The sequence below is a fragment of the Pagrus pagrus genome (assembly GCF_965226575.1).
Source record: "Pagrus pagrus genome assembly, chromosome: 7".
NCBI classification, from domain to species: domain Eukaryota; kingdom Metazoa; phylum Chordata; class Actinopteri; order Spariformes; family Sparidae; genus Pagrus; species Pagrus pagrus.
Window position 1 is genome coordinate 13,388,362 of NC_140191.1, and position 14,676 is coordinate 13,403,037.

Genomic DNA, 14,676 nt, shown 5'->3' on the forward strand with positions numbered 1-14,676 from the left:
CCTGAAAATCCACTTAACTCTCCTGATATCGGGCCGAATTAAAAATGTATGTTTAATCAGTGAAGTTTGGGCAATTTCCGAGACAAATATTTGCAAGTCTGATTTTTTCCTGGCAGCAGGAAGCCAAGAGCCAGAGAAGCCAGCTGAATTCCCGTAAACGGGGGGAGAGAGAGGGGAGAGAGGAGAGAGAGAGAGAGAGGCAGCTGGGGGAGGAAGAGGGGGAGGAGGAGAGCTGGGTGTTTAAACCACGTGGCCGCGCAGCATACCGGAAGTAAGCAGACTGCCAAGATGTCTGCGCCCGACGAGGACACGTTTGCCGAGGAAGGAGGCGAGATGGAGGAGATGGACGAAGCCGGCAGCGACGAGGATGAAGGGGTAGAGATGGATGCGGAAGGAGCGGACGGAGAGGGGGAGAAGAAGGTGTACGTCCCCGGGATCGAGCCGCTGAAGCCCGGAGAGGAGCTGGAGATGGACCGCTCCGCGTACCGCATGTACCACGAGTGCCAAACAGGCAAGTGGAGACAGCTGTGGTGGATAAAGTTAGCGGATGGCTTTATGTAACAGCTTGAATCCAGCAGTGTTTGTTTTCGTTGGTTGTGTTCAGGTGCTCCGTGTTTGAGCTTCGACGTCCTGAGAGATGGAGACGGAGACGGCAGGGAGCAGTTCCCTCTGTCCATGCTGCTCTGTGCGGGAACACAGGCGGACACGGCTCTGAGCAACAGGTACACAACATGACAAGTCTCACAACACTGAGTCTGCAAGGCTGCTGCTGCTGCTGCTGCTGGTGGTGCCATCACACATTACATCAACTTACAGCAAACCTCTCTGGGATGTGGTGACAGATGGTATCAATGATTATATTCAGGCAACAGGGACAGAAGTGGTCAGCAGTTACTTTCTAAATGCAGTATAATACATATTACTACTTACCTTCATTTTAAAGTAATATATTGCGTTACAGTGTTACTGTCTATGTAGAGTAATATATTAGTTCATACACAACTTTTTAGTTACTTTCAACAAAATGCCCAAATAACCTCTATAGAACAATTAAATAGCTGAGATCTTTTTAAATAAACAAGTGGCCTTGGACAGGGAGATGAGCAGGCAGACAAAGGATCAAAGTCTGATATATTATGAGATGGGGATGAATATTTTTAATTGTAGGCCCAGTCATATGAAACGCAACAGACCTATATCTTCTCTAATGTAGCCCTCTTTTTCTATGCCCTTTTTATTTTAGTTCACAGAACAAGGAAGCATATGTGATTCATATGTGATTCAAGAATGTAAATTAAAGAGCGCTCAGAGGATTAGGCTTCATCATTAGGTCTACGTAATACGGCTCATTTCAGTCACACAGACTTAATAAAGAACTTATAGGCTCGACTATATTAAACACACACAGAGCCTATATCAGTATGGTCATGTTGGTGCGGATGGGCTCTCAAAAAAACAATAAACGCGGATTGTAACGCGTTACATGACGTAACTGTAGTAATATGCTGCTGCAATATTATAAGTAATGCGTTATATTACTCCATTACCACATAAAGAAATATATTACCCGTGTTAACCCCCAACACTGGTGTTCAGAAGGTTAACTCAGTGGTGGAAAGTACATTAACTCAAGTACTTAAAGGTTCACTGTGTCGATCTGGAGAAGAAAGTTTAATCAGAAGGTAAAGAGCTTCACTGACTTTTTTTTATGCCTAAAATTTTTTTTTTAAAAACTCTCTTCGTTTTCATGACTGAATAAACAAACTGACCTTAAAGGACAAAACATTTTCATACTGTTTTACGTTGTTTATATGTGGCGGACCCTGCCACCTTTTCTAGCTTCAAACAGTTCCTCTGAGAAACAGCTTGTTTATTCCCTTATAGTAAAAAAACGTATTTCTGAGTTAGTATTATTACCTCATTAATATTGTAAATATTAGAATTGTGAGTGTTGCAAAATATGATTATCATATAAATCATGATGTGTTATTATAGGTTAACATAAGATAAGCTACTGATCACACACAAGAAAAAATACGGGTGAAAATGTGCGAATGAAAAACATAATAGTCAAATAAATTACATTTAAATCAACAACTCAGTTTGAAACAATTATAAACATACACCTTAAATTGTTTAACAATACTGTCCGCAGTGTTTCTCAATACAAGGGCTGTGTAATAAACATCCTTGAGTTCAACACAAAACAGTATTTGGAGGAAACTGTGGAAATCTGGCTTTGTGAGCCTATAAACACAACAATTTAAATGTAGTTAGTCTCTAAATTCAAAAAGGAGACCAGACTTTCTGTGATAGGGACTAAAAAATTTTCCACGACCAATAAAGCTATTGGAGTCTTAACTGTTAACTGCTTATGCAAGAGCAACAAAAGGGAGAAACGCTGGGTCATAAATTGTAAAAAGTTAATAGCAGTGCGTACATCCAAGAGTCATTTTCCAGACACATCTGATGAAGGGCTTGGGGCAAAGCATCACATGTGGAGGTAATACATTTTCTTGGGAGCTCTAGTGTGCAGACTTTAATATGAATTAATTGCAAGACTTGATATATGAATTTCTTTACTTTTATTAGAGAGAAAAAAAGATGCATCATGTCAAAACATTTATATTAATGTTATGTTCACATGGAAAGTGGTCGATTCCCATGTTAACGCCGTGCAAGCCATCGTGTCATCAAGATGGTTTTATGTCTGAGTTTGTCACGTGGGGATTAAAATACTGTGCATGACCATAAACATCAACATTTGGTTTGTATACAGCACACTGATGGTCTCTGGCTGATGTGAGACGTCTCATATGTTTGGTTTTCCATTACATATTATGAAATGGCAAGTTGGACACATAAAAGCAACAACAAAAACAAATCTGTTTTTCTAAAGCACACTTTATTTTGTTACTTTTCCAGTGTAAACAAACTACATACACAAAGTAGTATGAACTTTGGATGCTATGAACGTTAGCGAACTCCCCGCATAACAGCTTCAATAGAGCAGAGGTCCTTTAGTCAAATTATGTGAAAACACTCGTAGACATAGATCCGAGCATACAAAATTATATTTTAAAAAATTGTATATGCTACTGGAATGCAGTGAAATAGATGTATAAAGAAGCAGGACATGGAAATGAGGCCAATTACCCCAAAATTATACCTAAGAACAGATGAGTAAAGATGGATGTGCTGGATCATTATAATCAGTTCTTCAAGTATCTAGATGACATAATTAGAGGCACAGTGTTCAGTTACTCAGTTACAGTTAATTTATCTTAATCAATTATGAATTGATCGGTTTACTCCTCAGGGTAAACTGCTTGATTTCTGTCATGAGCTTACATCTATCTTACATCTTTGTATTTAAGAGGACATTAATTGAAAAGTCTTTCATTAATTTACATTTAATAATAATAATTAAAATAATTTAATCATAATTTTAATGTTTAATTAATTGAAAAGACTTCATGATAAAACTCTTAGTTACTGTTTTGTTAAAAGTAGATGAAAGAAGAATCAGTAAAGACGGCATGGTCAACAAACATATAGACAGTATAGCACGTAATATTATAATTTTAGGGAATTAACTATTAGTGAATAATGAGTATTTTGTCTATTTGCTCACAGTGTTCAGGCATCTGCGCTGTTGCACTTTTGCACAGTTTCAGTTTTGTTTTGACATCGTTCCAAGCGTCATTGAAGAGCTGGTAATTTTCCCTTTTTATGGGTCACTTTCAAAACATTTCCAGAGATTGTTTAGGTTATTTTATCTTGTACTGAAACTCAGCACTTGGATTCAGATAACAGACTAAATTAGATTCTTATCTCTCAAGTAGGTTTCTTTTGCAGACTATACACCACTCTGAAACAATGTGATAAGACTGTCTGCTAAAAAAGGCATCGTTTTACTCTTTTTCAGACTTCTCGTCATGCGCATGCATAACCTTCATGGAACAGAGAAAGAAAAAGAGGGTGAAGAAAGCAGCGATGAAGAAAGTGATGATGATGAGGAGGATGAAGATAAGAAGCCACAGATGGAACTGGCCATGATGGCTCACTATGGAGGGATTAACAGAGTCAGAGTATGTTGTGTGTCATTTTCCATTTCTGACATTTGGATGAACTAATCCATTCAGTCCCCTGTATCAGAAAACCTTCTAAGGATCCAAAGTTACTGACTTTGCTTCTTAATTTTCAGGCGACCCGACGTGGAGAGCAGTCGCTGGCTGCCGTGTGGTCAGAGAAGGGACAGGTAGAAATATTTGACCTCCAGTCTCAGCTGCAAGCCGTCCACAGTTCTGCTGCCATGGCTGCTTTCATCAGTAAACAGAAAGAAGCCACGGCTCTCTTCAGTTTCTCAGGACACATGAATGAAGGCTTCGCGATCGATTGGTCTCCTACAGTACCTGGTAGGTGTCGCCTCTACCTGCAGTGAAATTTGCAGATGGAAAAAATGACAAACTACTCACATACAGTCAGGCCTCTCTGGCATCGTGTACTATAAGTAGAGTAAAACTTAAATGTCATCGTGGTTCAATTTGCTTTACAGACAGTAGTCCAACACAGAGGTTTCTGTGTGAATTCCCGAGCTGCAACTTTTCGATGCCACAGACAACCAAATCTCATTGTCCTTGTGACAACATCCACGTTTGCGGGTTGTTTTATCTTCTAAATGAAAACCTGTCCAAACATCTTTCAACACTTTAATCCAGAGGCATCCAGATACAATTTACCCAATTTCCCCCTCGGGGATCAATAAAATATTTCTGATTCTTATCCCTGCTATAATCCCTTGCTTGGCTTTTAACCCATTTTAATTGAAACCTGGGTTATTCTGCTTAATATGAAACAGCCCAAAAAACAAACAGGACCCAAAAAACAATCGCCTTAGCAGGGGTAAAAAAAAAAAAGAAGACATAATAGTTTCCTTTGCAAAGATGGACTGCTGTTACGTAATGGATAGCAGCGATGTAATTCTAGAGGCTAAAATGTGCACAACCACAACAAAGAAAAAAGTGGGACTCTCATCAGTACGGCTGAGTTTGTAGAAAGTGTTGGGACAGTCTCCATTTAATAGGGATGATTCTATATGACCTCCATAAGCAAACGATACCATCAGTGAGAAGATTGGCGACTTCTGCATAGTTGCATAGTTATTTTTAATGCCTCTCCAACCTATCCAGGTTAGATAACTCATGAAATAAAAAAAGAGTTGAGTGCTGAGGATGAGAGATCTCACAGCCTGATGAAAGAAGCTGCTCTGTAGTCTGATGGTACGACAGGAAATTACCTCATTGACAACAGCTGTGTTTTGTTTGTTTTTTTTGTCTATAAAAAGAAAAATACTATTACTTCTTTGGTGCTCATACCGCTTTTGTCCACAGGGGCCGCCAGTGTCAACAAAATTAGAGTCCCTTGGAGCTGCTTTAAAAAAGGAGTGCCTGTGTGTCTGTCAACCACAAGCTGAAGTGCGCATGTTTGTACTTTGTTGACAGGTCGTCTTGTCAGTGGAGACTGTAAAAAGAACATCCACGTGTGGGAGCCACGAGAGGGCGGGACTTCCTGGCAGATTGATCAACGACCTTTCAGCTCTCACACCAAGTCTGTGGAGGATCTGCAGTGGTCGCCCACTGAAGCCACAGTGAGTTTATTGGAAAATAGTGACGTAATGGGTCAGACTGAGGCACTGTAGATGTAGATCTGTCTGTGTTGATTTCCTCTTACACTAACAATACTTACGTGCAAAGAATTGGACATACCTATTAGGTGTCATTGCTCACTTAACTCAGAGTCACCCCACTGATCCTAAATAGTCAGGATGGTTCAAATACCGAGGAAGAATTTTTCCACAGGGTAAATTACATGAAACTGAGCTCACCAGTGCTGTGCAGGCGTTGGGATGGAAGAACAGGGTGTGCTCAGAGACATCAATGATCGGAATGAATGAAACTATGTTCACTTTAAAAAACACCTGTTACCACTGTAGCTATGTGCTGTCACTGTGTTGTAATTAAGAAACAGACTAACATATGTCAGTTACTGCAGCGGCTAACAAGTCACCTAACTCGTTAGTGGTATGTGGATCCTACCACCGCAGGTTTGCCTTGAGTGAAGCTCTTGACACTCTGTATAACCTTACTGGTGTTGACAGTAATTTATTTATTTATTTGTTTATTTCGGGCATGTCAGTTTGATCAATCATCATCACACATCATCTTAGTTTAAATCATACAGTACACATGGCCGAAAGGGAAAGCGGGAGAAGCAAAAGCATATCTAGTCCCGCCCCCGTTACCCACAGAATACATTATTTTCATCATACTATTTTTCTTATGACATTTTGACATAACATGTTTCAACAGCAGGTAGCAATCAGAGCTGCAGTCTAGCTCTAGACAGTCAAACAGACTACGTGTGTCTGTTTCTCAACACAGTGAGGATTGCAAAAAGTATTGAATACAAAATATAAACGTAGAAAGCCAACTGTCGAACACTACATGGATAGAACGAAAATAAGTTGCAAGAAAAACAGTAGTTTTGCCAACGGGAACAAGTTCCTTGTTAGAGAAGCGCAATCAAACAGGAACTTTGCCCATTTTTAACCAGCTTTGTATCACTACAATTTTGGTAGTATATGCAGATGAACACTGATAAGCTTCTCTCTATTTTGCTGACAAAAACCCACCAGAACGTGTCATCTGACAGATTTAAGGGCTTATCAAGATTGTTGTTCCAAATTTTGTAAATGTGCATCCACAGACACAAAGAGGTATAGTCAGATCTCGAGAGCGAGAGGCGCTGTTTTGAAACAGCAAACGATTGAAAACGGAGGCTGAAAAAACTCCAGTAAAACTGTTAAACAAGGCGGTGCTGATCCAATATGAGCTTAAAATGTTCTCAACAACATATTTTAGGGTACCGTTTGGATGTAATACGATATAGCTCGTGTCTAGCTGGCCACCATAATGTTTCCTGTTCAAAAAGGTCTCCTGTCCAAGAATAAGACTGCCTTTTTTGTCTGTTTTCTCTGGTCATGTAGCACCACTTTCAAAAACGTTTGTGTCTTTCTACTGCACAGACAGCCCAGTTATATGGAAGGGCCATCTCTCCAGTGGTGATATACTTAATGTGTGTTCTCAGACTCTGTACTCTCTTGTTGGCGGCAGGTTTTTGCATCTTGTTCGGTGGATCAGACCATTCGTATCTGGGATATCCGTGCGCCGCCCAATTCAATGCTCTCAGCCAGTGAAGCTCACTCATCAGACATCAATGTGATCAGCTGGAACAGGAGCGAACCATTCATCCTGTCGGGAGGGGACGATGGGCTGCTGAAAGTGTGGGACCTGCGACAGTTTAAGGTAAAAAACTAGAGCAAAAAGTTGAATTTGAATTTTCTTGAAAATCAGGAACCTTATGAGGAAGCAAGATCATTCAGGTGACAATAACACAGCTATGAGTTACGACATGTTGATGCATGACAGGGAGTGAAGAGCTTATTGTTTGAGTGTGTGTCACAACAATAAAGACAAACAGTGTTACGTAGATGTATTATTACATCATCAGATGATAAAACGCCTTTACAGTTTGGCAGCCACGCCCAACCACAACATTTGTCCATCTTGTGCCTGCTGCATAGTTGTGTATTATTACCGCCATCAGCCTAATGATGAATACATTTTTTATCCACCAATCAAACCCACTCACAACCACAGATTAATAAATCAGTGTTGATCCTTAGACTGATACTGTCTTGCTCCATCTGCAGACTGGCCGGCCCGTGGCGAACTTCAAGCAGCACAGCGCTCCCATCACGTCCGTGGAGTGGAGCCCCGTGGACTCGAGCGTGTTCGCCGCCTCGGGAGCGGACGACGTCGTCAGCCAGTGGGATCTGTCAGTGGAGTCGTCTGACGTGGGCGCCAGGGTGGAGGGGCTGAAGGACTTGCCCCCGCAACTGCTGTTCCTGCACCAGGGTCAGTCGGAGATCAAGGAGATCCACTGGCACCCGCAGATACCTGGTGTGATGATCTCCACGGCTCTGTCGGGATTCAACGTGTTCAGGACAATATCTGTGTAGAGTGTTTGAGAAACATGATTTCTGCATGCACATGAGTACTACACATGTAATGTGTAATGAGCAATGTGCCCCAATATGTTTAATAATGTACATAACTCTGCTGTGTAGGCAATAACTCTTCTTCTTTGACGTTTATTGGCCGACGTAGGCACCATATGGTCTTAATCGTTCCTATGAACTTTCAGTCTGTATGTTTTACAGATGTGTGAACTATTTTAGGCATTCCTTCTTGTATGCTTAAAATAAATTGTTTCTAAACCACGGTTATGTTTTCTTTTATATTTAACGAGAGAGTGGTCTGTTCTATTTCAGTTTTTTATTTTGTAATTGAGGACCGCACAAATTACCACTGGTGGACAGAGTACTAAAAATCTGCACTCAAGTGCAAGTACAGTTACATCACTAAATAATGACTCAATTGCAAGTAAAACTACTGGCAGTAAAATAATACTTCAGTAAAAATGCAAAGTATCCTGCTCTGTTCTGCTCAGTGGTCATGGTCACCTCTCCAAAGCTGCACCTGCTGCAGAGTTTTGTGTTTTTCTCAGTGTTTCAGGGTTTTCATTGGTTTGTGATCATTTCGCCTTATTGTCAAAAATTCAGATGTAAGGTTTAGATATTAATTCAAATTGTACTCAGTAATCAATTATGTTTTTAAAAGTAACTAAGTTGATTATATGGTGTCATGCACACTCAAGTAGATAGAAACTCAAGTACAAATAGAATTAGACATGAAAAAATACTCTTAAATGTATCCAAGAAAACAATTACTGAAAAACTGAACTGTTAAACAAGGCAGTGCTGATCAAATATGAACCACCGTCCTGTTTGTCTATTTCTCTCCTGAAGTGTTCAACAGCATATTTTATTGTATTGTTTACTTGTAATACGATATTGCTTGTGTCCTGCTGGCTGCCATAATGTTTCTGTTTCAAAACAGCCTCCCAGCCAAAACCAAGCAATATAAAGACTGCCTTTATTCCGTGTTTCCTCTGATCATGTAGCACCAATTTAAAAAAATATTAGTCTTTTGACTCATAAAAACTACTGTTATTAAAATAGTACTTATGTGAAAGTATTAGTAACTATCAGTGGTTGCTTCCAGTGACTGAGCGTAACTCAGGAGATTTACTCAAGTACTGTACTTAAAGAACACTTGATTATTTCCATTTGCTGCTACTTTATACTTTCACTTCACTACATTTTGGAGGCAAACTTTACTCCACTACATTTATATAACTTTAATTACTTTGCAATTACATGCTGCACCGCTGCACATTGCTTTATTGAGGAAGTGGCTATAAATAAAAGTCCAGCCTTAAGGATATTCAGCTTCACAGTGAGTACCTTTTTGCTCGACTTTTGCCCTGCAGTCATTCAAAAAGAAAAAAAAGAAGTCATACCCAAGGCTTGTTGATATTTTAAAATCCCAATAATTGTTTTATTGTTTTCTCTGAACATCCTTATTAAACCACAGGACAACACATGTTTAAACCAGCATTTTTCAACAGCACAATGAGCTCAATGGTCTCTCCCTTTTACAGCATTATGAAATATAACACTTCTTCAAATACAGGCATTATACAAGCAAAGAACATGTACAAAAATACACCGCTGGTCCTGATTAACTATTGACCTTAGAATCCCATGATTGTCTGAGCGTTTAGTCGCCTAAAGAAAATCTTTGGTGACTTGAAAACATGCTGAATAACTGCAAAACGGATCTGATTTGGTTTCAGATTTGGAATGTGACAAATTCACAGTAAATGATGAGACACAGGATAACTTTCTCTACTGGGAGCTATTTGTAAGGCTTAGACATCAAGAGAAGACGTGGAGATCGTAATAAACATGCAATATGAGAAATAGATATTAAGACACTGATATGGCACAGGGTACAATAATGTAAGCATACAGCTCCCTTTAAGGCACTATAACATACAGCTCAATAAACTTTACATGGCAAATATACTGTAAGACATGGTAAAACTTAAAATTAAATTTAGCCTGAATCAAACTTTCCACTGAGCATCAGTTTCATAGCAAAGCTTCCAGGTGAATGAAATAAAAGTGCTACAAATCTTTCACTGTAAGAACCAAAATGACACTGTTTTTTTTATCTTAACGAGTCTTTTGTGGATCTGTTACCCTCATAGATAAAAACATTAACTGTGTTTTCCAGTTGAGCAACATCGTCGAGCTGTGTATCTCTCACTGAGTCTTGAAGAATCCAGTTTGCACACCGGTTAAAGCCTCCCATTCAAATGACACTGACGTGAGTTTAGGGAAATACAGTATATGTGATTTACTTGACAGCAAAGATGTGTTTTCAAGGGGAAGCCGTGCTGATCCCCTATAGACCGATTTCATCATCAAACTCGTCTTCAAATGTGTAGCCTCGTCCTACTTCCTCCTCCTCCTCCTCCTCCTCCTCCTCCTCCGAGTCAGAGTCTGAGTGGCAGCTTTCGACCCTCCTCCTGTCCAATGAGGTGACCCCTTCATACTCTGAGCTATGCGACGAGGCCGGGCTAGGTGGCAAATCTACTTTGTGATTGGTGAACTCGGTGCTCACCTCCTCCACCTCCTTGTCGCTCTCACCCATCGTTGGACTGCGACACGCCAGCTGATCTTCATCCTGGAAGTCAAACGCCTGACCCTCCTCCTCTTCGGACGCTTGGCGAATGATCTCCTCGCGCTTGTCGCTGAATCGCACCTTTGGTCGTAGCCCCTTTGGCTTGATCCCGTTGGCATCTGGTATCCTGCTGTCTCCCACCTGGTTTCCATCCAAACCGACCAAGTTCTTCCCGTTCTGCATGTTCACAGACATCTCTGTGGCTCCTTTAACCGAGGACGTGCTGCTTTTGGGACCGAACACATCCTCCTCGTTGGAGTCGAGCCCCAAACCGTCCATGATCCCGAGTACATCCCCAAGCATAGACGGGCCTAGATCCAGGTCCAGGTCGAATGAAGACACTGACTCAGAGTGCTGGAGCTCATTGTTCTGTGGGCTTCCTGGAGCATCTGTATAAAGATCACTGTGGTTTGATGTCACCTGATGAGGGTCAGAACCCGGCGCGACCTCTTGGCTCGCTGCGTCGGGGCTCGGCTGGCTCGGGCCAAGAGTGGACAGGAAGGAGGTGTCCCCAAAGGCATCACCTCCTCTCCCAATGTGCATGGTGTGGCGAAAGTCGCCCAGCGGGGCCGAGATCATGGTGGGGTCCAGGCGAGGGGCCCGGGTGGATTTGTGCAGCGGCATGACTGTAGACAGATTGAGGAAGAGGTGAAGAAGAGGGTAAATTCACTTTCACTCTGAGCAAACGAGATAACATAGTGTGAAACCATAAACTGTGCAGAAAGCAGCTGAAAAACCGGAGCCTGATAAGACAGGGCCGCGTCAACACGTCTAGTTGTGCAACATTGCAGGAGAGCAATGAGCATTTTGGCACTGGCGCGGCTGTGAAGGCCATGCTGAGACTTGTACTTGAAACACACTCATGCAACGCTAGCACATACTTTTCTCTACCCTCAGGGGTGTGTGCATGTGGACGAAAACAAGACAGTAACTGTCTCTACAAAAAAAAAAAGCTGATTATGACACCTATGAGCTGTGACTTTAACGCTTAGAGCTTAAATCTTAAAAAAAAAAAAAACTACTCCTGTTGAGACATTTGAAGTTAATTATTACACCATCTTTCCAGTAGTTGAGAGTGGATATCACCTCATAAAGTTGTATCATGTTTGACAGTCTCAGTTAATAATCTCTTTATCAACATCAAACACCAGAGCACACATCTGAGAAATCTTTCCTTTTTCTTTCATGAGTGTGAGTCTGGGAGGGGAGGGGGCTCACAGGCCTACCCCAACCCTCAAGACTTCACAATCACAATCAAAGTAAATGTTACACGACATCAGTGAAATATACAGTTCATTTCACGTCTTGGAGCCTACGTAGCGACACGTGAAGGCCACACGTATTGATCAAGCTGTGAGAGGATCAATATAAAAAGTGATCAATTGACTTGACTGAGCGTCACCGAAACATTCAACAAGCGCGTGAAACTTACTTTTAACGAGTGTGTTCTGGTGATCGGTGGGCTCCCTCCTCACTATCCAACTCTTTCATCTGGCTTTTTGCTTTCGCTTCCCTCTCGACTTTTCCCTCGCTCTTTTTCTCGCCGTCGCTCGCTTGTCTGTGTGTGAATTTTCTTTTTCTTTCCAAAGGGATGGGCATGGGCGAGGAAGTGACGCGGGGAGAGCTGGATCAAAGTGGCTGTCGACTTTACCAGACACTGTTGAATGTGAGCGATCCGACAGTCACATCCACAAACACACACGCACACAGGGGCAGAGTTGTTCTGTTTGTGTTGGTTTTTGTTACATAACGTGATGTTATAAGTGTAGTTTTATTAAATAAGCGGCGTGACTTTGTGACTGGAGGGTTGTGTGTATAAATATCCAGATGAAAAGTATCACAGTGTCACTGTCATGATGCCAACTTCACTTTTATGTAATAAGGGAAAAATAAGGCTGGAGCCAGGATTTGGAAATACTGAAATCACCAGTCAAAATCCTGCCACTACTTACAAGTAAGTTTCTAAATATTGTTTTGATATTTGGGTTGTGTTTCATTTATTCACAAGGCTGTTGTTTAAAGGATAAGACCAGCAATATTAGGCTATATATATATATATATATATATATATATATATATATATAAATTAATTTAACAATGTCTGCAGTGTTCATCCCTAGGATCATTGGTTCCTCCTGAGGACTAAATGTTTAAAAACAAATATACACATGTATTAAACCCCAGGAAGGAAGTTGAGTTTCTGTAAATTAAAAAAAAATAAAATAAAAAGTATGGTCTTGACCTGCTCTAATTCAAAATGTCATTAAATAACTTGTTGTAATTCAGCGCTGTGTTTATCAAATTGACTTGACTTGATTTGTCTTCTACTTTCCAAAAATGTTAAATGAGTCTCTTAAACAGCTGGGTATTGTAGTTAACAAACAAAGTAACAAACTTTACTCAAACAAGAGTAAACAGTGCATTTGTAGGGGACTATTTTCAGCTGAGGAATAACACACATTTTGTGCAGCCCTCAGCTTTGACAGCAGTAGAACAAGATATATAAACGACAGCCTGTGTTTTTGTTTCCACTAAGGGTTATTGTACTTTGTGTGTAGGTGTATAATTTAGTTGCTCGTTTTATGTGTAGTTATTTCTGTCATGATACTGCAAAGTTATAATCTGCACTTTTTGTGGTTGTTGTGTTAATTAGGACGCCAGGAAGACTAGCAACCACTCTGTGGAAACTAATGGGGATCCAAAACAAAAAAAAAAGCTCATGTTCATGGTGATGAAGGCGCTGGTCATCCAGTGCAACAGGCATGAATGATGTGCGTGGGACCACAATAGAGGGCAGGGGATCTGGCTTTTGTTACACAGACAATTCATGTTAGTAGGATCTTTCTAGGACTTTTTTTATGGAAATTGATGCAAATATGAAAAAGTATAGGCCTCATATTTAGAAATACATGAAGTAAACAAGGTACAAGGTGAATTTAATGTCATTTTTTTAAACAAGGGTTTAAAAAACCTTTTAAGTCCTGCTACATCTACTTTAGACGATGGAGTCTTGATGATGAATTGAACACAACTCAAAGTTAATTGATAGTTCTGTCCTGTACCATTAACCAGCCGTTATTCTTTAACTTTAATTTATTTGCTCAGTTTTTGTTGTCCTTGTTTCTAACTGTCTTTTAATTTATGTGTAGTACACTGATACACACACACACACACACACACACACACACACACACACACACACACATGAATGAATATAAACTCTCACAATTGCTAAAAATCCTCAAATTCCTAGATAGAAAACCCATGTAATCTATGACCTCAGTGTCCTCAGCGGTCACCTCGCTCAGGCTGCGGTTACGCTTAATGCTACACCAGTCTACCAGAGACGTTTAATTTCACCCTGAAATTATTATGAAGGGTTTCCTTTAAATTGGTGCAATTACGATGGAATGCAGTCAGTGAAGTTAACCCTCATGAGCTGCACCACCTAGCTGAAAATATTTTTAAAGGGCGTCAGACTGGTGCATAATAAACTCACACAGTTAACCCCACACTCAGCCACTTACACAACCAATAACTAAGAAAGTCTCTTAAAAACAACTGGGCGAAACCTGAATTTTAATCAGCAACAGGAGTGGAGTTGGGATGCTTATTGAGAGTCCAAATTATCCGGCTTCCCTGTCACGAGTCAAAGAAACAGAAGCATAACCAAAGCCCAGGTATTCACACAATGGAGCTGGCTAGTGAGTCATTGTTTGTGAGATGTAGTCACAAATGCTCGACATATTTATGTGATGATGTAGCCGGCAAGACGACAATGGGAGCAAATTATTCATTGAGCAGGCACATGAAGTCATTCACTGTGAGAAATGGGCTGGAAATGACACCAATTACAGTATCTTATTTGTTTTGAGATCAGAGGATAAAGCCCACAAACGTAAGACATTAAAAGGAAGGCGTCATGGTATTCACTTCATAGTGCGTCAGTATTAAAAGGCCA

General features: G+C 40.6%; 2 protein-coding genes across 2 annotated transcripts; one reads left to right on the forward strand and one right to left on the reverse strand.

Moving 5' to 3' along the window:
• Nucleotides 1–267: 267 nt before the first annotated feature.
• On the forward strand, nucleotides 268–8,346 carry grwd1 (glutamate-rich WD repeat containing 1). Its single transcript, XM_084357543.1, has 7 exons — nucleotides 268–511; nucleotides 605–722; nucleotides 3,929–4,091; nucleotides 4,208–4,418; nucleotides 5,505–5,650; nucleotides 7,176–7,367; nucleotides 7,775–8,346. Exons 1-7 carry the CDS (start codon nucleotides 289–291, stop codon nucleotides 8,081–8,083), a joined length of 1,362 nt encoding a protein of 453 aa, XP_084213669.1. The 5' UTR covers nucleotides 268–288; the 3' UTR covers nucleotides 8,084–8,346.
• A 1,153-nt stretch (nucleotides 8,347–9,499) lies between these two features.
• On the reverse strand, nucleotides 9,500–12,489 carry cdc42ep5 (CDC42 effector protein (Rho GTPase binding) 5). Its single transcript, XM_084356737.1, has 2 exons — nucleotides 12,148–12,489; nucleotides 9,500–11,341 (listed from the first exon to the last, which is right to left on the reverse strand). The coding sequence occupies exon 2, from the start codon at nucleotides 11,337–11,339 to the stop codon at nucleotides 10,437–10,439; it is 903 nt and encodes a 300-aa protein (XP_084212863.1). The 5' UTR covers nucleotides 11,340–11,341; nucleotides 12,148–12,489; the 3' UTR covers nucleotides 9,500–10,436.
• Between the last annotated feature and the right edge of the window lie 2,187 nt (nucleotides 12,490–14,676).